Source organism: Taudactylus pleione, unplaced genomic scaffold (genome assembly GCF_031769625.1).
Source record: "Taudactylus pleione unplaced genomic scaffold, aTauple2 ptg000547l, whole genome shotgun sequence".
NCBI lineage: Eukaryota > Metazoa > Chordata > Amphibia > Anura > Myobatrachidae > Taudactylus > Taudactylus pleione.
The window spans coordinates 830,600-856,999 of NW_028284949.1; the positions used below are offsets into that span (position 1 = coordinate 830,600).

The 26,400-nt window shown below is 41.0% G+C and overlaps 1 protein-coding gene across 1 annotated transcript in view; it reads left to right on the forward strand.

The window, feature by feature from the left end:
- LOC148500723 (NACHT, LRR and PYD domains-containing protein 3-like) overlaps positions 1–25,748 on the forward strand; it is a 43,606-nt gene extending 17,858 nt beyond the window's left edge. The window contains 6 exon segments of the mRNA XM_088451425.1: positions 301–396; positions 13,246–13,416; positions 22,883–23,053; positions 23,523–23,693; positions 24,600–24,770; positions 25,577–25,748. Of these exon segments, the coding sequence (XP_088307551.1) occupies positions 301–396; positions 13,246–13,416; positions 22,883–23,053; positions 23,523–23,693; positions 24,600–24,770; positions 25,577–25,748 (952 nt within the window).
- Positions 25,749–26,400: the final 652 nt, after the last annotated feature.

Here is a 26,400-nt window from a genome sequence, read left to right on the forward strand (position 1 = left end):
TATAAATATAGCTCAAGCAAGTTAAAGCGATTATAAAGTTTCCTAGGTTTCAGAGATTATATAGTGATATTTCATTTCTGGGCATCCCCACAGTTCACAAAGAAGCCTATTTATATATACATGTGTATGGATCCTATAGATTCACCTCAAGATCCATTCCGAAGGATTGTTAGGTTTTCTCGCCTACAGATTACAGATCACATCCATCTATGTATCAGTGGTTTCAAAGTTTATATGCTATATATGCTTTAAGATTTTATTTCATTATTTATAGTAACATTGTGTCTGTGTTTTGTGCAGGTTCTTTAGATGCATTTTTCCTGTTACAGAGGACGTGACTCAGGCTGGATCCAGTATATCTGGATTGTTTGGACAGTGTCAGATGGAGAAACTAAAGTAAGTTGATTATATTGTAAATTAACGCCAATAACAATCTATCACAGCAGCCTAGCTCAGTAACCTAGTGAGGCCATACATGTTAATTCTGGGGGCATAGCTAGAACTTTGTGGACTTCATATAAAAATCCTGAAGGTGACCCCCATAGCACCTAGAAAGACACCTCTCTCTATGCTGCACTCCACCGTAGTAGGTATGCCTAGTTCTTCATGTAGTCAGTGACCGGATCTTTGTGCTGTCCGCTGTGATCACAGGTATAGTATCAATGTATCAGTCAGTGGCGTAAATTCATCCCAGATGGCCGGAGGCAAGTTATAATTTGGTGCCCCCCTCCGTCACATCCGCTGACACTGTAATGTAGCATTTTGAAAACAGATACACCCGCAGTTGCACACAGAATATAGACACGCCACAGATCATTTTAATCAGCAGAAGCTGCTTGTGCACTTTATTCAATTGCTGTGCAAATAAAATGCATTTGAAGGGAAAAAATAGCACAAAAAGATTCTCGGCACTACTGAGTCACTCTGTGGTCATGCGTTATGTTTAGCACGGAGGATAGATGTATGTGGACACATTTGTATAAGTTAGTCACAAATAAACTAGTGACCTGTATGGTGCAATTAGCGTGAGGTTCAGGGGTATATTTATTAAAGTGAGAGTTATTAGAAGTGGAGATGTTACTCATACCAACCAATCAGATTCTACTTAACATTTATCTAGCACCTTGTAGAAGATGAAAGCTAGAATCTGATTGGCTACTTTGAGAGTTTTTAGAATTGGAGATGTTGCCCACTTTAGTAAATGTACCCCTCAGAGTCCTCTGGATGGAGGCGAAAGCCACCTGATGTGGGGTGGGGGAGCCCTCCTGATAGAGGGGAAAACCACCTTATGTGGTAGCTTTGAGGACTGAGATTAAGGCAAAGTACTGTAAGACTGCCACTGTGGTGGGACTACAAATCACAAAATGCCCAGTCTACTGCTGACTGTATTACATGCTGGGAAGTTGCTCCTCTACAGTTCTGCCCCCTAGACTCAGTCGCTGGTGCCCCAGGCCCCCACCTCCCATGCCCTCTTACCCGCAGCTCCTGTTCTATACATTCTTGTTGACACCCTGCCACTCTTATCCTCGAGCCAGCCACTCAGGACTCTGTTGCATGGGTCCTCGGCTAGGGCTGCCACCAGGGAGGAGTGGAACAGAAAATTGTGGGTGTGGGGGGCATAGGAACTGCTGCATTGGTCCTAGCCAAGGCTAGTGCTGCCACCATGGAGAAGTGAGGCAGAGAGTTGTGGGTGAGGGGGGCGCCAGTCGTGTCACAAGGACATAAGAAGCTGCGACACCAATGAGTAGGGACAGGCTATAGATAGATGGAGGAGGCAGCTGATGGTCTGACACGGAGCCCTTCACTAGTGTATGGTGGCTTCTTAGGTGTCGGGTAGAGGAGCCATGTATTGGGCAGCTGTGTGGTACACTCTGGGTACATAGTTACAGCCCTAAGTGATGTGAATATATTGTTGGCAATGGAGGAGGCAGTGCTGGAGCCCAGTGACAGGTGCCTCCATTGTCTCCCATAGTCCCGCCCCTAGTATCAGTGTTAGAATGAGGTGGGATTTGTAGGTGTATGACAAATCCCACCCCACTCTGACACTATAATACTGGCCTGCACATGTAACCATGGGTTAGGTATATAAGTCACCTATTGTTTTAAGCTTACATTTTGCTATGTAACTTAACAACTAACTAGAAATAACCACTCAGAGACTTATGTGGAATTAAAAGAGAACACAGCTGAAATTGTATTGATCGGATTATAATTGTAAGTGAAAGATTGGTGGCAGTAAGAAAGCAGTGCTTAGAGGCCACAGCCCAAATATTGTATTTCACTAATTAAAAGGGGGCGGATACCTGCCCTATGCAAACTGACCTGAGGTAGTCCCTTTCCCCCTTAATTGGCACAGCCTTAACCCCTCCCTAAGATGAAGGTCAGGTTACCCCCTTAGGAGAATTACCAACTTGCCACTATCAAAAGGAAAATGCTACCCAGGCACTCTTACACCATAATAGGCCACCTAGGAGCACTGCTTCTGGCCAGGCTGCACCTCTACCTGTTGGAAAGAAAACATGAAAATTGCACAGTCCAATGAAAATAAAAAACAGCATACAAACCATGTAAGATGGGTGGGTGGGGTTGAAAAAACTGGAAAGAGGAAGATGGCTCCCCCAACCAGACTATTTATGAGACTAATAGAGGCCTTGTTTCCCCATTTCACTGAGGTAGACTGTTTCCCTTCTATAAGGTCAGTTAGTGGCACTGCTGTCATGGCAAAATTTGGGATAAACCATCTGTAGTACCCAGTGATCCCTAAAAAGGCACTAACTTGTTCTTTCTTCACGGGATGGGGCCAGTTTTGTATAGCTTAACATTTTTTTTTAACTAGGGCTTAATCAGGTCTCTCCTTATGGTATACCCCAAGTATTGAACCTCTTCCATTACTAGGCAACATTTCTTATGATTGGCTGTTAGGCCGGCCTTCCTAATTGAGTCCAGTGCCACCTGTATTCTGAGTAAGTGAGATTCCCAGAGCTAACCTATCCTTCCAGGGTTTTATTAGGATAACATGGTAAATTTGTTCAGGCTTCCTCTTGCCTGGTTGGTCACTTTCTCCCTGATTTCATATTGACCTTGCCATTTAGCCAAAAACTTGCTTTCCACTGTGGGTATCAAAACAAGCACTCTGTCCCCAGGGGAAAATGTACATACCGGGGCATTTCAGTTATACACTCTCTGTTGGGCCTGCTCCATATGTTCTTTGACAATGGGCACCACAGCCGTAATCCTATCTTGCATCTGAGACATATGTTCAATTACACTTTTATAGGGTGTGGGTTGTCCTTCCCCTAACTCCTTAGCAACATCTAGCAACCCTCTGCAATGTCTTCCATACAACAGATCAAAAGGAGAGAACCCTATGGAAGACTGAGGTACTTCTCAAATATGGCAACAAATAATCCCAGTTTTCCCATCCTTGTCAACAACCTTTTTAGCATACTTTTTAAGGTTTGTTGATTCTCTCTACCAACCCACTGAGGTTCCCAAGTGAGTAACTTTAAACAATTTGCAAGTTGGAAATTACACCGCGCTAATGGTTTGTTATTAAATAGCAGCTCCACTTACAAAGGTATTTGAGATACCTTTGTAAGCGCTTGTTTCGGTGTGAAATAAAGGGCGCTTGTTTCGGTGTGAAATAAAAATGAAGGAATTGCAAAAAAACTAGGTAAATGATGGGAAATGTAAAAGACTTTAAATTAGACCAAATAAAATAAATAAATAAAAATAATAAAAATAAATTTAAATAAAAAATAAAAAATTAAAAGAATGGGATATAAATTAAAAAATGAAATGTAATAATATTATTAAAAATAAGAAGAGTATGCAATACCAGTTTAGGGAAAATAGATAGTATAAAAATGTTTATAGCCTTTATTGTGTATATAGTCCATGCTGGGAAGTACAGGGGTTCCAATGGTGTCAGTACTGGCCTTGCATGAAAAGCCAAAGATTTGGAATTAACTAGCTATCCCTACATCTGCCTACCTTTTCTGCTATTATTCACTGTGTGCTGACTGGTTCCCTCCAAATGCATCTAGATCGCCATTCTCAGCAGATTTGCTCCGTGAGTGTCTTGGTTTTTTGATAAGCAGCGCAGTATGATGACGTTATTGCCAAAATAGTAGCATGGTCTGTGGCTTCCAACATGTTTCAGGCTTGCACCCTTTGTCAAGGATATCATCTCTGTCTAATAGTGTCCTTTTTATTGGTAAAACTTTATTGAATAATTGGGATAATTCCAATCCCCTGCTGCTATGAAGTCATAAGTGGCGGTTTGTTGCTCCATGTTAAAAACTAGCATTTCTTTAAAAAAATAAATAAATTGTTTGAAAATTTCACAGGTAAAAGTTAAAATACAAAACAGGTATTGCATTAAGAAGAAAAAGATAAAAATTGGATAAAAGAATGAGAAATTTTAAAAATGAGAATTAAAGAATACAATTCTAAAAATAAGATAGATAAATAAATAAAAAATTAAATAAATAAAAATTAAAAATATAATAAAAATAAAATGCATAAAATAAAAATAATAAAATATAAAATAAAATCAAATAGAATAAAAATAAAAAAATAATAATCAAAATGAACATGACTATAGTGTATAATGATTTACATTGCGTTTTATTGCAGATCACATTCTGTGGACACATATGCATCTTATTTCACATAGTGGATGTATGTGCATCTTTTTTCATGTAATTGGGAGTGTGGTGTCTTACTTCATAATTCTTGTGTACAAAAAAAATTTGTGTACAAAAATTTTTTTTTGAAAGTCATAGGATTGGATTGAGTTCCACACTATATTTATTCCTGTTGGTTGTAGGGTTTGTATAAATAAATCTACTTTGCTTCTTTCTTTCTTAGTTCTTGGTAAATGTCTCCTCCTCTCCAATTCTTGGTGGCTTTTTGGATCCCCATGAATTTAAGTCCAGAGGGATCTTTGTTGTGATGCTCTGCAAAGTGTTTTGACACACTGTGGGTTTATAGACCCTTTCTGATGTTAAAGATGTGCTCAGCAATTCACATCTTCAGTTTCCTTTTTGTTTGTCCTATATATTGGAGACCACATGGGTATTCCAATTAGTAGATTAGTTCATCTGTTTCACAAGTATCGATTCCTACCTATCTATACACTGTAAAATGTCGCTATTTAGCATAGTAAGTTGCACAAGAAATAATTACTCTTCAGACTTTGATTGTGTTTCCAAAGCACAAAAAGATATTATTCACCAAAAAGCAGATAGTTACACACTGTGATCTAAATACAATTAGCACAAACAAATTATACAATCACAAGGTACAGTCGATACATACGCAGGCGCTCTGGATCCAGATTTCCGGCATCAAATGTGAAGCCTCCATCAGAAGAAAGAACAAGCAGACTAACTACTGGAAATAGAGCATCCATATATGTACCCTTACAGAGATAGGCAATACAATAGAACAAGTTGGCATAATCCCATTGGTTCTTCTTCCTGGTTCTTCTGTTACAGTACAGTTCACAGGTCAGTTTGTAAGATCACAGTCCACCCTCCAACAGCTCTTTGTGTCCATTTTCCCGCTGAATAACAAGTCTAAACTGGCTGCATTACAGAGTACATTTTAATGCCTATCTCTCTGTGATCCATAATTTGCAGACGCATGTTACGATTTCCCCACCGATGGAACCGGAAGTCTGCAAATAAACAGTCATTTAGAATAGCACCAAACACGGTCTGCTTATCATATACTAAACCTGAGATCTCAAATACAGTCGCTTTATTACTTACTTAATAATGAATAAAACCTTGAATATAAACCTTAATGCTAGGGAACCTTTTTATGTAAGTGTGCAGTGTGTAAGTGTAAGGATATTAAGAAAAGACGCTAGTTAGCGTTGTGCGACTACATGTTTGTGGAGTACACTGTGGTACGTGTTTTGCTGGATTGGTCATATTATATGTTTTAGTAACTGTCTGTATTTATATAATGAGGACTTTTAACATCTTTCTATTGCGTGGGAATCACACGACGCTAAATAATAGCATCGCCTTATGTACTTATAATGTGTGAGATTCGCTAAGATGGCGCTGAACGGCCATACGCAAAATGGCGTCTCGTGGCCATTCACAAAATGGCATCATGTAGATTTTACTGTTAACAGATTCTGTCTCAGCCAATTATCCGGCTTCGACACAAGATATTCTCTCTCTAATTTTGTATTCGTCTTTTGTGATATTTGATTGGAATTTAGTTTCTGGTTTTGTAGTCCTTACTCTTGTAATCTTGCAAGGCAGACAGTTTAAACAGAAGAAGTTCCCATTTCTTTGTACTTTTGTTTCTCCATCTGCGTCTTCTGGAACATAGCTTTTTACTAATTTCTGTTTTAAGTTTTGTGCTTTTTAGTAAATGATCATTGGTTTTTCCTTGATGATTGTTGGAAGTTGTCTATCTAGTTGTAGAATGTGCCAATGTTTGTAAAGAATTATTTTGAAGACAAGATGTTGGCTGTTAACTTGCATTATGAAAGCTGTTTCTGTATGTTCTTGATTGTGCTTCTGTTTATAGTGTATCAAGTCTTTTCTGTCGAGTGAACCAACTTTCTCTATTTCCTTTTTGAGTTCTACTTCATCATATCCTTTCTGTGTGAATTTGCTTTTCATTTCCTCACTCTGTTGTAGGTATATTTCATGTTGTGTACAGTTCCTTTTTATCCTCCTAAACTGGCCACTTGGGATGTTTTGTATCCAGTTTTTGTGGTAATTGCTGCTTCTTGAAAGGGTGTTATTTCCACTAACTTCTTTTGTGTTCTTGTATTTATTGAGATTTGTATGAAAATTTCCAAATCAAGATATATGACCATTTGTTTGCTGTATGCAGATGTGAACTCTAATACAAAGTTCTTCTTCCCAATGTATGTGAGGAAGTCCTTTAAGATGTTCTCCAATTGTACACAACATGAAATATACCTAAAACAGAAATGAGTAAAAAGCTATGTTCCAGAAGACGCAGATGGAGAAACAAAAGTACAAAGAAATGGGAACCTTCTGTTTAAACTGTCTGCCTTGCAAGACTAAAGAGTAAGGACCACAAACCAGAAACTAAATTTCAATCAAATATCATAAAAGACGAATACAAAATTAGGGAGAGAATATCCTGTGAAACAGATGAACTAATCTACTTATTGGAATGTCCATGCGGTCTCCAATAAATAGGACAAACAAAAAGAAAACTAAAGAAATGAATTGCTGAGCACGTCTTTAACATCAGAAAGGGTCTTAAAACCCACAGTGTGTCAAAACACTTTGCAGAGCATCACAACAAAGATCTCTCTGGACTTAAATTCATGGGGATCCAAAAAGTCATCAAGAATTGGAGAGGAGGAGACATTCCCCAAGAACTAGGAAGAAAGAAGCAAAGTGGACTTATTTATGCAAACCCTACAACCAACAGGATTAAATATAGATATGGAATTCAAAGCATTCCTATTACTATAAAAAAAAGAAATTTTACACAGTTTTTTTTTACTCAAGAATTATGAAGTAAGACACCACACTCCTAGTTACATTTACAAAGATGCACATATATGCACTATATAAAATAAGACACACATGTGTCCACAGAATGTGATCTGCAATAAAACGCAATGCAAATCTTTATACTCTATAGTGATGTTCATTTTGATTACTATTTTATTTTCAATTTTATTCTATTTGATTTGATTATATATTTTATTATTTTTATATTATGCTTTTTCTTATTATTATATTTGTAATTTTTCTTTACTTCATTTTTACATTTTTTATTTATCTTATTTTTAGAATTATATTCTTTTATTCTTATTTTTAAAATGTCTCTAATTCATTTATCTGAATTTTTATCTTTTTCTTCTTAATGCAATACCTGTTTCGTATTTTAACTTCACCTATGAAATTTTTAAACCATTGTTTTTAAAAAATGTTAAACAAATGCTGGTTTTTAACATGGAGTGACAAATTGCCACTTATGACTTTCATCTGCTTCATAGCAACAGGTGATTGGAATTATCCCAATTAACCAATTATTCAATAAAAGTTTTACCACTAAAAAGGACACCATTAGACAGAGATGCTATCCTTGACAAAAGGCGCAAGCCTGACACATTGGAAGCCACAGATCATGCTATTATTTTGGGAATAACGTCATCATACTGTGCCACTGAGCAAGACACTCACGGAGCAAATCTGCCGAGAATGGCAAAACTAGACGCATACGGAGGGAACCAGTCAGCCCACGGCGAATAACAGCAGAAAAGGTAGGTAGATGTAGGGACAGCTAGTTAATTCCAAATCTTAGGCTTTTCATGCAAGGCCAGTACTGTCACCATTGGAACCCCTGTACTTCCCAGCATGGACTATATACATAATAAAGGTTGTAAACATTATTATACTAACTTTTTTTCCCTTTACAGGTATTGCATACTATTCTTATTTTTAATAATATTATTACATTTAATTTTTTTATTTATATCCCATTCTTTTAATTTTTACTTTTTAATTTAAATTTATTTTTATTATTTTTATTTATTTATTTATTTGTTCTAATTTAAAGTCTTTTACATTTCCCATCGTTTACCTAGTTTTATACAGTTCCTTCATTTTTACTTCACACTGAAACAAGTGCCCCCTTTTTTCATATTATTTAAACAATTTGCGTAACTCCGTCATAATTCTAGACTAAAAGGGGGTACCTTGGTCAGTTAAAATTTAGTTTGGTATTCCCACCCTGCTGAAAACATGCACCAGCTCTTTAGCTATACCCTTGGTTGACATATTACACAAAGGGATTGCCTCAGGATATCGAGTAGCATAATCCACTATTACAGGAATATAATGATGTCCCCGAGCAGACTTTAACAAGGGCCCAACCAAATCCAGGACTATCTGTGGACCTCTATACCAGGCATGGAAACTAGAGGACTTTTGAAATGAGGTCTAGGAGCATGATACTGGCACTCAGGGCAGGAAGAACAGAATTCAGACACATCTTTATACACCCCAGGCCAATAAAACCACTGTAAAATCGTCTCAATGGTCTTTTCAGCCCCTAGATGTCCTGCGGTGATATGACCATGAGCAAGGTCAAACACAGTTCTCCTATATGCCTGGGGAACCACAAGCTGTTCTACCACATCCTTACCCCTTTTTGTAACCTCATACAAGAGCTCATTCTTAAGGGTCATGTGTGGAAACGTAAGCCTGTTATCTGGGTCTAATGGGTTCCCATTAACAACTTTCACATTTTCTCTGGCTCTTATCAAGGTCGAGTCCTTTAACAGATGCAAAGAAATCCTCTCACTTCAAGGGGAGGTATGCTTTCCACCCTATCACCTCTGCCTCCTCTGACAGAGGTACCTCACTTTGTTCTTCATCTTCCACCTACTTTCCCAGCCATACTAGCAAAAGGGCAAGGGTCTGAGGGTTCCGGGGTCACACCTGCGGCCAGCATATCATTAAGATGGTGTACTGGCTCTATACTGTTCACCTCTGTAACCACATGGGACTTCCACAATTTCCACAAATGGGGAAAGTCTCTCCCTATTATAACATCATGTACAAAGGAAGGGACCATTCCCACGTTAACCATATCTGAACCCCAAGAGGTCTCAATATTCACTTCAGCAGTATTATAATAATAACGTGTGTCACAATGTATGCAAGTTACACCAACAGTTGTTTGTTGCCCCTTTAAAGCAGGGGTCTTCAACCTTGGTCCTCCAGCTGGTATGGAACTACAGATCCCAGGATGCCCTGCCACAGTTTTAGCATGCTGTTATATCAAAACGGTGGCAAGGCATGCTGGGATGTGTAGTTGCACATCAGCTGGAGGGCCAAGGTTGAAGACCCATGCTTTAAAGCATTTACCAACCCATCTTTCACAAGGGTAATTAAAATTTCCTGAGTCCAACAATGCCTTTACTCGGTTACCTCCCATAACAATCTCACAAATTTGTTTTTCATACTCAGCCAAAGGCACAACAGTACAGGCTAACTTGGCAAAGTAAGACATTCTGCGACATTCAAAGACAGCATCACATTGCATAGTTTCTTGAACAAATGGGCAATTAGCAACAATGTCCTGGCATACCACACCTGAAACATGTAATCACATAACTGTCCAGTTTTTAGGCAGGCAAGACCTTTCTGGCACCACTGACCCATCTTTGGACTGAGCACCCTCAGTCTCTTCAGTTTTAAGTTCTTTTAACTGCCCAGGACCCTTTTCCCATGGAACAGTCTTACCAGGTTTCACCGATCTAGGGGCTGCTGCGGTATAGCCAATAGTTCCTCTGCCACCAGATAACTTTCCTCCATTTCCACTATATGGGCAGCGGTCTTAGCATCCCCATGGCTCATCCACTTGCATAAAGCCATGGCCAGGGACCTCAAGTAACGGTCCATGACAACTCTTTCAACCATTTAGGATCCAGTTAATGATTCTGGTTGTAACCATTATTTGGTCAGGTGGATGAGGTCGTCCATTTGCGAGCAGGGCGGTTTGTCCATGTAGTACACCCAGCGATGCACACATTGCTCTCCGACCGACAATGTAACTCCCAGACTCAGAATTTCTGCTTTTAGCTTTTCATAGTCCAAAGCATCTGCCATGCTTAAATCAAAGTATGCTTTTTGAGGTTCGCCAGAGAGAAAGGGGGCCAGCAATCCAGCCCACTGATCCTTAGGCCAACTCTCCCACTCAGCAGTCCTCTCAAACTTAGTCAAGTAGTACGCTTCTACATCATCAGTCTCTGTAAATTTTTGAAGGAAATGGCTTGCCCTTATGGAGCTGGTTTGGACGTTTGTGGAAGCATTTCCAGGCCATGCTGCTAGATGCTGTACCACCTCTTTTAGAATCTTATGGTCCTGGTGTGGTTGTCACCATGTCTCCTCAACCTCTAGTTGATGTTGCAGCCATATCTCCTCAATCTCCAGTTAATGTTGCCTGGTAGCATCTTGCTGTACCCTGATGGCTTCCTGCTGTACTGCTGTCACTTGTAGCATGGCCTTGACAATATCCTCCATGTTGTTGAGTTTTTCCAGCAATTTTAACATCTTTGGCTGTTTTTCTATATATATATTTTAGAATTTCAATGCTATTATATATTAATTATAAGAATGATATCTTATTTTGTCTAAAGAAATGATATAGACATATCCGGATTTTATATAACACTGAAATTATTATTGGTCATGTGATCCAAATCAGGGTATATATACCCTTCATTTTGGACATTTACTACACCCTGAGGAAGGACCTATGGTCAGAAACGCATTGGTGCTGTTGTAAAGTATTTTATTGGACTTTGTTGTATATTCTCTGTGGTACCTCTATCTGCTTACCTGGTAACAGTGGTACTGTATGTGTCCCAAAAAGAGATGTTTTTTCCTTATTCATTTTTGCTTCCTTATTGATCTTTTTTGGATGTTTGTCTTTTAAAGTTGTGCTATAGTTTTTCATCTTGTTTATTACATTTCAAGTTTTTACGATTTAATGGTGAAAGGACTTTTTTGACCACTTGCACATGAAATATATCTGAATATGAAAATCCACCTCCACTAACAAAAGAAACCTTTATGGAAACGTAGATACCTGATTTCAGGTGAGTGCTGTCTCTAAGGGGTTTCAAGTGGGGATGTGAGATAAAGATCCTTATAGCTACTGTTGAAGAAAGAAGGATACCTTTATATGAATGCATTTTATGTTTTTGAGGTGAGTCTTATGAGGAAGACTCCAGAAAAATCAGAAATGTTTCTGTATTGAAGGCATAACTTGCTGTACATCTCTTCTTCTATTTCAAGTTAAAATATTATCCCAACGGATATCTACTTACACATTATCAAGGGATTGCGCTTTTCTTGGATCACTGTATTATTTGTTGTATGTGCCATAGAGTGTAGTATTGTAAACAAAGTTAACCTACACTCCTGCAAATATAAATGCGTACTGCATGGATCCCGGTGAAAGGGTTCCCCTAGCTGTGGCATTATCCCCCGCTAGAAAGAGCTTTGTGCTGGTTATGGATAATACAGGGGACTCGATATGCTTTTTTTTCCTCTGTAGTTCCAAAACCAGGACCGCCTCAGTTGAGCCCAGTGCTGGTTATGCTAAATACAGAGGACCCCTATGTCTTTTGTCCCCTGTATTTTGACAATGAGGAATGGCTCTAAAAAGCCCAGTGCTGGTTGTGCTAAATTCAGGGGACCCCTATGCTTTTCGTCCCCTGTATTTTTACAACCAGGACTGGCAGTGAAAAGCCCAGGGCTGGTTGGGCTTTTGGTGGGAGGGGGTGCCATGTCCTTTTTTAATTTATTTTACACATATTCAATTTTTAACATAAATGCATAGATAGATCTCACTGATACATCCTTGCATGTGTGTCTAATTGATTTTATTTTCTCATATGCATGCCCAGCGCCAGTGAGCCCCTCTGTCACTCGCTGATGCCCCTGTGCATTGTCCTACTGTTCTGCATGACCACTGCTGCCACTGCTCCACACTCCTGCAGCCGTCTCTCCATGTGCACCCCCAAAACACCTCCTGTGTGCCGGCCTTCCTCCACCTACACTAATGTACCATTTTCTTGCCCTTCTCCCCTACAGGTGGCCTAGTTTGCTCCTCCAAACCCTTAAAGTTAATAAATTATTAAAAAGCAATGAAATTCCATAGACAAATAACCTTACGGTTTCACATGTCTCATTAAGGCTTCTTAGACATGATCTGAAATTTCACAAAACCTACTGTTGTGACACTCAAACTTAAAAAAGCAATGACATTTTGATCATTAAGGCTGATGCCTTAATGGACGTGTTTCTTGTGCAATACAGTATAGTATGCTATCACACCGTATTTAACTGCAGATTCAGCACTCTCACAGTGTGAGATTGCTGTCGCTCACAAAATGGTGGAGCTGTTCATGCACATTAGAATACACACATGCAGTCTATGCAACTGAGGTCTGAGAAGAAGATAGAGCTGCGCAGATGGAATAGGAGTGGTGTGGATGTGGGGAGGAGACAGAGTGTTGAGATAGAAAGGCATGTAGAGGGGGAGATTACGCAGTACATAGGGGGGAGCCAAAGTGATGCAGATGGGTGATGGCTGGAAAACAGTGGTGCGGATTAGGGGGGGAAACGGAGTGGCATGTCAGTTGTGATTTAATGCTCTGAGGTTTTAAAACAATTAAGATTTACCTAATTCTGTTCCCTCATCTCTCATCAGGTTAGAGAGCTGTGGTCTGACCTCTTCCTGCTGTGATGATCTCCGCTCTGTTATTACTACAAACTGCTCTCTGAGAAGACTGCACCTGTCACATAATGCTCTGCAGGATACTGGAATAAAACGTCTGTGTGAGGGACTCAGATATGCAGCCTGTGCCCTACAGGATCTTACGTAAGAACAGTCTTTGGGGTATATTTATCAAAGTTAGATTTTGCCTTTGATTTTAAGTTTGATTTAGCTCAATCAAATCAAATGTTTTTAATCCCTATCAAAATCCTACATTTACTAAAATTTGATTTTGGAAGACTTTTCTAAATACAATTTGTCAGGTTGTGGCCTGGGATTGGCCGCTTCTCATCTATGTATCGGCGTCTTCGATCTCTCAGGTGGTCAGATGCCAGAAACCTGGTTCAGTAGTGGACTGAGGGCCTGATTCAGACCCGGTGGCAAGGCTGCGTTCTCATGCTGCTGGTCGATTTTTGCTATCTGCGCATGCTCATGCATCGCAGTGCGTGTGTGCGAGGCTCTCATAGAGATCGCTCAGAACACATAGACGGCCCGCTAGTTTGAGTGACAGAATGTGCCGCTTGTGGGTGGTAACAGGGGAAGGTCCTGAAATATGGGGGAGTGGATGTGCGAACGCAGGCGTGTCTGAGTGTCAGAATGGAGTTTTTTGAGCGTGTATAAATAAATTGGAGTATCATTGTACACGTCACCTGGCTGTTTTTTCGACTGAAGCACTTGCAGTGCTTGCGGTAGGTTAGGGTCTACCACAAGCACTGCGTATGCCTCCGATGGTTCTCGATGTTACCGATTGTTAAATACACTTCCTGGAGATGACATGTGCTATGAAGGGAAAGTGGGCAGCATTAGACGGGCTTGCAATCGCACTGCTGCCGCACACTAAGACATAGTGGGTGTCCTTATGTGTCGTGATGCGATCATGGGATCTTCATACTCGGCCCCCTGACAGCTGCGTGCGAACACAGCTTAGCGCCTGGATCTGAATCAGGCCCTGAGTATTTTCCCCAGGGTCTGCTAGGACATCCATACTGTGTCTCCATGTCATGATCGGATTCATGGGCGCAGCCATGTTAGTCTGTGTCATCTGATCTGGCTTCCAATGGTAGTCTTGCAGTCACTGAGCTGATCCTTGCATCCTATGACCAGCTACCTGAGAGTATTTAAGTCCAGCTTCAAGAACAGGACATTGCCTGTGTAACTTTACTTCTCTAGTGATTATTTCCTGAGATTGTGTCCTAGGCTTTACACTATACCTTTTGTTACCCATCGCTATTCAGCATCTGGATACCCAGTTACCTATCCCTTGCTATAAGGCATCAGGTTCACCAGAGCTGTTACCCATCACGGCAAAACAGTATCTGGATCTCTGGAGTTGTCCCCATCGTGAATCAGCATCTGCTTCATTGTAGCTGATACTGCAACTCTCAAGTTACTCCTCCAGTACATTCCACCATCACTTCTCAACTACTCCTCTATTCTGCCAGTACCAGTTCCTACTTTCTTAGTTCTGTTCTTTGTCTTCTCACTTATCTTAGATACCTACTCTGGGGGCCACGACCTGTTCACTTGGTGCAGCGAAACCCATATCCCGCTTGGATGGGTCACTGGTGAATACCATCAAGTGGATTAGGTTCTGTGCCTCAGAGTTGGTCTGGCCAACATCTGAGAGTAGCCTATGATGAAGACTTATATATTGCATCCTCGTCTTTTACCACCAGCTCGCCCTAGCCCCTCAGCCACTGAACCCGCAACCGAGAACAACCAATACCATTGCCTCACAGAATTCAATTTTGACCAGTGATTTCTTGTTTAATTTTGCACGCCCATATCCAAATCTAACACAAAATGGAACACAAAATCAAACATCAAACAGAACTTCAAATCCCTAAAATAGCAGACCTGCATTATGCTAGAATCAGTTAGATCCATGCATGCCTTTGTGTGTAAAAAGTTTGTAAAGTGTTAAAAAATTTTGTTTAAATGATGCAGGGTCCCTCCTAAAATCACAAGCAGCACCAGGCTTTTCTGAGTTGATCAGTGAGATCCGTGCATGCTTCTGTGTGTAAAACATTTGTAAAGTGTTAAAAAAAAACTTTAAAAATGATGCGGAGTCCCCTCCTAAAAGCACAATCAGCAGCAGGCTTTTCTGAGGGTACCCCATGCCTGGGCTATCTCCATCATCCCTGGCCAGTGGGTGCAGGGTTGATTACGTATAAAAGTGTAGTGTAAAAAATAGGTGATAACATTGTGCCTGATTCATTACGGATCGCAACTGTGATTACGCACCCAGACATCCGATTGTTGCATACTGCTCAAGCATATGCATCGCACTGGGCTTGCATGTTGGCATTACTGCGATTGCAGACATCATGCAGACCCATCGCATAGTGATTGACAGGAAGTGAGCATTTGAGGGTGTTGATGGGGAGGTCGGCGAAACACAGGCGTGTCAGTGCATTTGAAGTGAACGCTGTTACAGGGGTGTACATAAATTACCCACGGCGATGCCATACGTAGCCTGAGCTTTCACTGCGTACTGGAAGTTTAGCAATTTCTAAGTAAGGTCTGACCTTCTGTAATTGTGTGTGAGACTCTGATGTTACTTGATGGTACCGATGTTTTCGCTAACTTGCAAGGAATTACAGATCTGAGAAAGAGGAAGTGGGCGTTCTTATATTGGCCTGCGACAGCATTGCGATTGCATTCATGAGCATATTTTTGCAGCAGAACTGCGTGAGTGATGCTACCATGATCGCAGTTGCGATCTGTAATGAATCAGGCCCATTGTCTTTTACAGGAGAACTAGAAGTCCTAGCAAGCCTCCGCTGCATGCTGGTACTTGAAGAACCACAAGTACCAGCATGCAGGGCATTAGTGGCCAGCTGGTACCTCTAGTTCACCTGCAAAAGAAACACACACACAACGTGAAAGTAAAACTTTATTACACTCCCACTCACATTCACACATACTTACCTACAGTCCCCGTACACATTCTCTTCTCTTCTCTTTATCCATTCACAAGGTGTATGAGCACACTGGGGTGAAAGAAACCATTATGTGATTTACACACACCTGTTTCAAGTAAGCACTGATGTTAGCATCTTGGCTAATTCCTTGTACTTAGATGGCTGCTGTTACATGAATGGGAAAAGGATCTTCTGGCTGATACAGTGGTTTTTTGTATTCCAGAAGTATGTTTTTCTTTCTAAAAATTTACTTTTATGTTTTGTTTTGTTTTTGTATATTACCCACTGAGGATTTTTGTTGGTGGTACAAGAAATTCCTCAAATTAAAGTGACTTTGTTTTACGCGGCTAAACCCGACCACTATGGGCGCATTCAATGCAAAATCTGCAATAATTTAGTAGTGCCCCGCAATCTCTCATCACTTTAGACGGGAGATCGGCCCATTGACCCTAAGACAAGGATACTTGGAACAAGATCAGTTCAAGAATTTCTGTATATTTTTATGAGTGTTTTAGTAGGTTCAGGTGACCAACTTTGAGATTATTTCTTGCTGCCATTCTGTTGAGCGCCCAGGTTGGGAGTATTTTGTTTTTGTTTGATATATTTAACCATATTTCCAACATTTTAGGAAGTAGCCTCCTACGCCAATTGCTGATAAGCTTCCTGGCTGTGCTGAAAACTCTTTCTAAGAACACACTGGAAGGTGGGCTGCTTAGGTAATGCATAGCCAGTCTGTACAAGGGCCTCCAAATTGCTTTTTTGTTTTTCCAGTAGTCAAAGGGACTCTGAGACATTTCTATGTGTATGGTTTGTGAAAATAATCCTCCATCATTCTTTGGATGGTGACCCTATAAGATGGAGTCGCGGTAGCGGTGTGACTAATTTTTGGCAATTCGTTTAGACCTGACCAGATGTCACAAATTGACTCCTCTGCATCACCACTGGGTCTTTTGGGAAAGCTGAGTTTTTTCCTGGCAGCTGCCGGAGAACTGAAGAAAGAGATGTCGTTGTGTCATGTACCACTTGAGCTACCAACTCACCAAGAGCTTTTTTGTATCTATTAAAATCTGGGTCAGTTTATAAACAAAGACACAATGTATGACAAACCTAAGATTAAGCACAGTCACCAAAATATAGTGATCCAATTTCAAGATATCGGCAACCTTTGGATCCTGGCAAAGCAACAAAAGGATCGACAAGTCTGACATATTTAGTGGAATCACTTTGTTTAATCTCCTCCTTTAATTTTTCAAGCTGATTTTTCATACGCCTAATTAGGGGAATCACCTGACTCAAGCTAGCAGTGTCTGAAATCACTTCACATGTGACTACATTGAAGGGTTTGAGCACTTTACACAAGACAGAAAGCATTCTACACTTCGTTGGCTAAGGAACACTCCTCCTTTCGCAATGTCATGGTTTGTTGTATGGCTGTGAATTACTTTTTGCTGTTCATCCATCCGCTGAAGCATATAAAGGGTAGAATTCAACCTGGTTACCATCTCTTGCCTCATTTGGTGGCAGGGCAAATTTAACTGTTCCTGTAGCTGCTGCAATCTCGTGCATGCTGTGGCTGAGTTGTGAAATGCAGCATCGGTTAATCTGCATACCATCGGCTGTCTGTGGTGACCAATTAGGTCCCACAGCCAGCTGCTGCAGTTTAGAGGAGGAAGCCAGGAAATCTCCATCACCCAAATGAGATCCTGGCTTCTTACCTCCCCTCGCAATGGCGGTAACACGCCTCCGTTTTGGGAAACAGAGGGCACCACCACCCCCTTCCCACTCTCAAATGGCAGCAGACTGCCAATCACTGACAGTCTGCTGCCAGTTTGCAAGCGGGCTCGGAGATTTTTATGCACATTCGCAAAAAGGGTCTGGCGCCTGTGCAGATTCCCAGACATCGAGAATCACAACTCCATTAAAAAAGCCAGAGCATCCATTGATATTACAGAATAAGAAGGACCAAAAGGAGCAAGGCAAAAAATCCATGAGGTTTGTTGGAAAATGATCCAGACGATCACCCAAAAACACTGGGATATATTACTACTGGAGGAGCTGAAATGAAGTGATTCCGCTAAGTATGTCGGACTTGTAGATCAAGTCCTTTATTCACTTCACCAGGTTCCAAGGGTTGACAGGACCTTCCAATCAGATCAATACATTTTTGTAACCATGCTTGATCCTAGGTTTAAATCTATGTCGTGTCTTTCTTCCCAATGGACACAGATCTGAAGAGATGCAAAAATCTGTTGGTAAGAACATTTTCAGCTCAAGTGGCACGTGATCTAGTGATGGCTCCTCCTTCAGTTTCTACAGCAAGTGCAGCTGCAAGGAAAAACAAAACTTTCCCAAAAGACACACTGGTGATGCAGATGAGTCAACACACAAAGTTTTGACATCTGGTCTGGTCTAAAAGAATTGCCTACAATTAATTAGCCCTCTACCGTGACTCCATCTGATATGGTCACCATTCAAAGAATGGTTGAGTATTATTTTAATTATAGCATACATATAGGCATGTCAGATAGTCTGTTTGACTACTGGCAGAAAAAAAGGCAATTTGGAGGCCCTTGCACAAACTGGCTTTGCTTTACTTGAGCTGCCCACAGTCCAATGTGTACTCAGAATGAGTTTTCAGCACAGCTGGGAACCTTGTCAGTGATCAGCGTAGGCGGCTACTTCCTCAAAATGTGGAAAAGGATGATGTTCATCAAAATTAACTACAAATTCCACGAGGAAGACCTTTACCGCCAATTACATCCAAAAATTACAGAGGCACCTGTAATGGTGGATTCCAGTGGGGACGAATTAATATTGTGTGAAGATAATGTACACACTGATGAGGGCGAGGAATCGGATGATGATAGCGACAACATCTTACCTCTGTAAAGCCAGTTTGGGCACATGGAGATCATTGCCAGCAATATCAGCTGCTCATTGGTAACTTGTTTTGTGGGGGCATAAACAAACCAATCGCTTCATGATTGAGGATATTGTTGATGAAGGTGTTGGTGGTGAAGATGGCAGGTGCTTGGATCTAGCAGAGAGAGTGGAGCTAGCTGATTGTCACAAGTCCCCACAGAGACCCCAGAACCAGACCACGCATCTTACGTCTGCAGGTGTTCACCAGCGGCATCTTCGGCACTCACATGGTGGTGCAGTGGCTCCGTCCTCACTGCCTGCCTCCATCAGCATCCTCTCCTCTGGACACAGGCACCCGCAGTCTGCTCTGGTGTCCGCATTGTGGGAATGCCGCCCTCTGGTCCATGCACACAGCCATATTGGATTTCCCAACGTGACTCCGCCTTCACCAAAAGAATAGCTCATCCACAGTTTTCCACCAATCAGCTTATTGCAGCCTCTATAAAAGGATATCTTCTGCAGTGACAAGTTGCCAATGCAACAGGACTTACTGTGCTCCACCAAACATTCCAGCTGATTCTTCAGTACTACACTGCTGTGTGCATCCAGCCATCCTCCATTATACCTGGAGTTCAGTTACCTTCCTTTCCTAACCAGAGTTCCAGCCATCCTCCATTATACCTGGAGTCCAGTTACCCTCCAGCCCTGCCCGGAGTTCCAGCCGTCCTCCATTATACCTGGAGTCCAGTTACCCTCTGGTCCTAATTGGAATTCAGCCATCCTTCAGTATCCACTCAAAGGCTACTTCTGCCAATATATTACTTCATGCGCAGGAATTTCATCAAGCCCAGTTCTTTCCAGAGTGCACCTCAATCAAACAAAACACATCCAAGTCCCAGCCCGGGAACACAGCCTCAAATCCCTTCATCTGTGACACTGATGCTGTACTGCTTGTTGTTACTTTTTTAGCCAAAGTTACTGAATTTGACAAAAACTTTTGTTGGATGCACTGTAGATGACGTAACAGGGAGGACGTTCCTAGATGGTTCAGGTCCCTACCTCTACATACTCTGGCAGTACAAAGGTTACAGTTGGCTTGACAATTGTTGTCCGAATTTGAGTAGAAATAACTCCACACAAAAGTTGAGTTGTTTGTCTTATGCCCAGGTATGACAATGGACTTTTCCTTTTTCATGGGCAACAACTGTTTCACTATGGTATTACTGACTGGCAGCATCACAATACTTGTATGGAATATAACACTGCAGTATTACTGACCGAGAGCGTCACAATATTTTATGAATTATACACTGCAGTATGATGAACCTGTAGCATCACTCACAATACTGTACGAATTTTACACTGCGGTATGATGAACCTACAGCATCACTCACAATATTGTGTGAATTGTATACAGCAGTATGATGACCTACAGTGTCACTCACAATACTGTATGAATTTTACACTGCACTATGATGACCTACAGCATCATTCACAATATTGTATGAATTGTATACTGCGGTATGATGAACCTACAGCATCACTCACAATGCTGTATGAATTGTATACTGTGGTATAAAGAACCTACAGCATCACTCACAATATTGTGTGAATTGTATACAGCAGTATGATGACCTACAGTGTCACTCACAATACTGTATGAATTTTACACTGCACTATGATGACCTAAAGCATCACTCACAATACTGTATGAATTGTATAGTGCGGTATGATGAACCTACAGCATCACTCACAATATTGTATGAATTGTATACTGCGGTATGATGAACCTACACAGTACTCACAATACTGTGTGAATTTTACACTGCAGTATGATGAACCTACAGCATCACTCACAATACTATATGAAATTTACTCTGCGGTATGATGAACCTACAGCGTCACTCACAATACTGTATGAATTGTATACTGCGGTATGATGAACCTACAGCATCACTCACAATACTGTATGAATTGTATACAGCAGTATGATGAACCTACAGCATCACTCACAATGCTGTATGAAATTTACGCTGCGGTATGATGAATCTACAGCATCACTCACAATACTGTAACCATGTAATTTATGTCATTTTGAAAGAGATGTATTTGGATATTACTATTGTTTTGAGTTCAATTCATTACCAGCGACACCTAGTATATATATTGTATATCATATATTTTAGATCTACCCCTGAAGAAGTCTCATAAAGAGACGAAACACGTAGGGTTTTAATGAAAGGTGGACACTACATTTAAACATCTGCTGATCGAAAGGTTTACGATATCCCTTTCCTAAGATTGGAAGGCTGTGCATTACCAAATTGTGTAAGATTGTCCATCTAGCATACTGTTAAATTTTAATAAAGAATTATTTTACTTTCTATTTTTCTAATTTTTATTAACGTTGGCCTTGGGCCTGTGTTTGGGTGTCTTGGTACGAGGGTATATTTTTTAGAACCTCAAGGAGGACTTAATGCATACAAGCCTTTGGAGAGATTGCATTGTGTTTTATAAAAAAATTTAAAAAATTGTGTTTGCGATTTAGCGCCCCATCAGTAACCCATTTGTATATCTTTAAATTAGTCCTTCTAACAGGGGACTTACTGAAGGGTGCTGCTGTATGTGAATTGATCAGCGCAGTTTGGGATTTTTGTGGTATATATATATATATATATATATATATAAAATGTGATCTAGGAAGACTGTAGTAACTGTGCATATAGTATAGTAGGTGTCACTGGAGCAAGATAAGGTAAACCTGGCCCTCCCTTTGTGGAAAAGAATAGGCAGCATTGTTTTGTCTCCAAAAAAACATGTATTGATCACCGATGGATTAAATGCTTGGTCAACGTTTCAAGGTCCTAAGACCTTTTCGTCAGGAGTACCGCCTATTCCTTTCCACAGATCGGACAGGTTTCCTTTGGAGAGATAAAACTGTATGTATATATATATATAAAATGATGCGTGTATATAATATGATGCATGTATATAATATGATGTGTGTGTCTTGCTCCAGTGACACCTACTGTAATATATGCACAGGATTGTTTGAGGAAGGGGGCCCCTAAACAATGCCTTGCCTAGGGCCCTGTGAGGTCTAAATCCGGCTCTGTGCATGCATAGAGGAATCGATCGTAAAGTGAGTGACAAGCTGTCAGCAATTGAGGATGGTAACCTGAACGTGGCATATATGGGAAGGCATACATTAGCCCTGCCCAGGCTGCGGCATGTCAAACCTGCCACAAGAGCAAGATACTTGTTCAATGTTTGTCGATGTTACAGATATTTACATAGGTAAGCGACGACGTACGCATTTGAGAAGGCAGCAGTGGGTGTCTTTATACCGGCTGTGTATCAGCTGCAATTGCATGTTTTTGCGGCTGCGTTTCATGCAAAATACTGTAGCTGCTTCGATCTCACTAGCGTCCATCTCTAAACAAGCCAATAATACACAGATGGTGATAGCAATTGGGGAAGAGCAAGAAAAAGTACATTTTTTTATGTCCTTAGTATATAGCTCCACTCCTCAGTACTCATTAGGAATCTGCAGAATTCTGCATTAGTTTGTTTAATGGAGGATGTATCTCTGAAATCTCCTGTAGTTGTCTGTCATTAAATTACCTCGTTACTTAGATGTTTGCCTTAATCCTTTGGAAACAACCATATTTGCATGATGTAAGGCTTGATAAACGTTAGTAAATTTTCAGCTATGACATCATGTTGAGTGTGAGGCTGTAACAGTATAAGGAATAAACTAATACAGATCCCTCATCTGTCATCAGGTTACATAAATGTGATCTGACCTCCTCCTGCTGTGATGATCTCCGCTCTGTTATTACTACAAACCGCTCTCTGACCAGACTGGACCTGTCATGGAATGCTCTGGGGGACTCTGGTATAAAACATCTGTGTGAGGGACTGAGACATCCGGCCTGTGTCCTACAGGATCTTATGTAAGATCTATCTCAGTGTTATTATATCTGTTCTCTCAGTACAAGTCATAGACCACACAAGGTACAGACACAGGAAAATAGCTACTGGCTCTTCTCATATGTAAATAGTTACTGGATCTTATGTTATATTTTTATGGAACTATTATTCCATTCATTGTTAAGCTACAACAGTTGCTTTGTTTTAATATTTTTTTAATAAAAACATGTTTTATGCATTAGTTATTATTAGCCTATTATTCCAGTTATATTAACAATTGTAGATGATATCACTGATATCTCCTGCATTAACCTGTTGTTAACTAGCCCTATTACTTAGATTTTTACCTTAATCTTTTGGAACCAGCCATGTTTGCATGATGTAAGGCTTAATATAAAGTGAGTAAATGTTCAAGCTATGACATCATGCTGAGTGTGAGGCTGTAAAATCATAAGAAATTATCTAAAATCCAGATATCTTATCTCTCATCAGGTTAGAGAGCTGTGGTCTGACCTCCTCCTGCTGTGATGATCTCCGCTCTGTTATTACTACAAACCGCTCTCTGACCAGACTGGAGCTGTCATGGAATGCTCTGGGGGACTCTGGTATAAAGCTTCTGTGTGAGGGACTGAGACATCCAGCCTGTGTCCTACAGGAGCTTAGGTAAGATCTGTCTCAGTGTTATTATAACTGTTCTCTCAGTACAATTCATAGGGCCTGATTCAGCAAGGATCACAATTGCAAAGCATCATGCAGGTAGCTTTGCAATTGCAATCCTTGCAATAATGCAAATGCAGCAGAAGATGTATGACTCCCCTGCTGCATTTGTGATCCCAGCACTGTGATAGAGGTCGCAGGCTTGGATCACCATCGTAACCATCGTGACCATTGGTGGTCAATGGTCACGATGGTGGATGGTGCCGGGCAGCCGGCCCGTTGAGTAAGCCTCAACTTACTCAGTCTGGCCGGCTTGCAAGCCCTGGGATGGACACTCCCGGAAAATGGGGCGGACACATCCCATTTCCGGGAACACTGGCCGACCCCGCCCCTGGCCCCCTCCTTAGATGTTAGCAGAATGGGTCCTGCGCATGCACACATTCACCAATAATCAGGAATCTGCGTTCAGTCAGCTATGCACTTGCCTGTACAGCTGAATCAAGCCAAATAGACCACACAAGGCACAGACACAGGAAAATAGCTACCGGATCTTCTCTTATTTTATCTGAGTATATTTTTATGGAACTATTATTCTATTTATTGTTAAGTTACAACCATTGCTTTCTTTTATTTTTTTTTCAATAAGAGCATGTTTCCTGCATTAGTTATTAGCCTATTTTTCCAGTTATAGTAATAATTGTTATGTGATATCACTGATATCTCCTGTATTACCCTGTTGTTAAATAGCCCCGTTACTTAGATTTATTTCTTAATCATTTAGAAAGAGACATATTTGCATGATGTAAGGCTTGATAAGCAGTGAGTAAATGTTCAGCTATGACATCATGCTGAGTGTGAGGCTGTAACATTATAAGAAATGACCTAATATCCAGATCCCTCATCTCTCATTAGGTTATGTGGCTGTGGTCTGACCTCCTCCTGCTGTGATGATCTCCGCTCTGTTATTACTACAAACCGCTCTCTGATCAGACTGGACCTGTCATACAATGCTCTGCAGGACACTGGCATAAATCTTCTGTGTGAGGGACTGAGACATCCAGCCTGTGCCCTACAGGATCTTACGTAAGATCTGTCTCAGTGGTAATATAACTGTTATCTGAGTACAAGGCATAGGGCCTGATTCAGAGCCGCTCGTTCGTTCGGACTGATGTTCGCACAACTGCGCATGCGTACGGATTTTAATAAGCATGCGCGAACCAGTCAGTGCGGCCTTAAATCGTGTGCTCACTAAATAGCGAATGCCTGCTATTTTGAATGACAGGAGGAGGCGTTTGTGGGTGGTAACAGGGGAAGGTGCTTGAAAACGGGGAGTGGAGATCCGAACGCAGGCGTGCCAAACGGTCAAAACAGGCGTTTAATGGGTGTGCATAATTAGTAAAGCAGCGTCATCGACCACGTCACCTGGTTGTTTTATAGTCAGAACTGCTCGCATGATTGTGGTAGGAAAAACCAACCACAAGAATAGCGAGCAGTTGATACACCGTCCGATGTACTCGATTAATCTAATAGCGGAGATGGCGCCAGGGGGCGTTTTTTTCAAAATTACGTTTGCATGTTTTGTTCACTCGTTCAGACATAGAGGTGTGAACAGACCGCAAAGAGCGAACGGTTAATTTAAATAGCCAGCCCCTTTTTTCTGGACGAGCGAGCGCAAATAGCGTCCGGCTCTGAATCTGGCCTGTAGTCCACACAATGTACAGGGACAGAAAAATAGCTACTGGATTTTCCCATATGTTATCTGAGTATATTTTTATAGAACTTTTATTCTATTCATTGTTAAGCTACAACCATTGAATTGTTTTAATGCTGATAGTGAAGCTGTAAAATGATAAGAAATGACCTAATGCAGATCCCTCATCTCTCATCAGGTTACAGAGCTGTGGTCTGCTCATCTACTGTTATCATGATCTCCGCTCTGTTATTACTACAAACTGCTCTCTGACCAGACTGGATCTGTCATACAATATTATGGGGAACTATGGGACAAAACTTCAGGAGTGTGTGAGGCCGTCTCTGCAGCTTCTGGTGTATGAGATTTGAGTCGCATCCACAAAATTGTGTTATCTTGCGCAATTTGCCCCAACAGATAATTTTGGTCTTGGCCTGTATACATAGATGGACACATCCCTGCACCAGTCTTATCCATCTGCTTGTGAGAGTAGCCATTACTATTAGCACGCATTCACACCAGTGCTATCCTTGGTGTAAGAGATGATGTCTGTATACGACCACCACTGTGGGAGTGGGCACATATCAAAAGGGGTTTGTCCACTGAAAATGGGGCATTCCAACATGAGATGCCACCTATTTCTTGTCACTCTGGGAACATTCTTTTCTAAATGCACCTTACCTATATGATGGTTTCCCACAAAGTGGAACCGCTGAAGATATGTATCCTCCCTGGGAAGACGGTGTCTTCAGTCAGTATTAACTTTTTATGTAGGTCACATCGTCTGGAGGATGCCTGTTTGTGTACTAATATTAACAAGGTCCTCATCATACAACAGCAGTTCAACCAGACTTATGCTCCCTGTGTAAGTTCCGGCCCCTAGCATCTCTCAGCCACACTATCATCTCCCACCTGCATCTCTCAGCCACACTAACATCTCCCCCCTGCATCTCTCAGCTACACTATCATCTCCCCCCTGCATCTCTCAGCCACACCATCTCCCCACTGCATCTCTCAGTGACA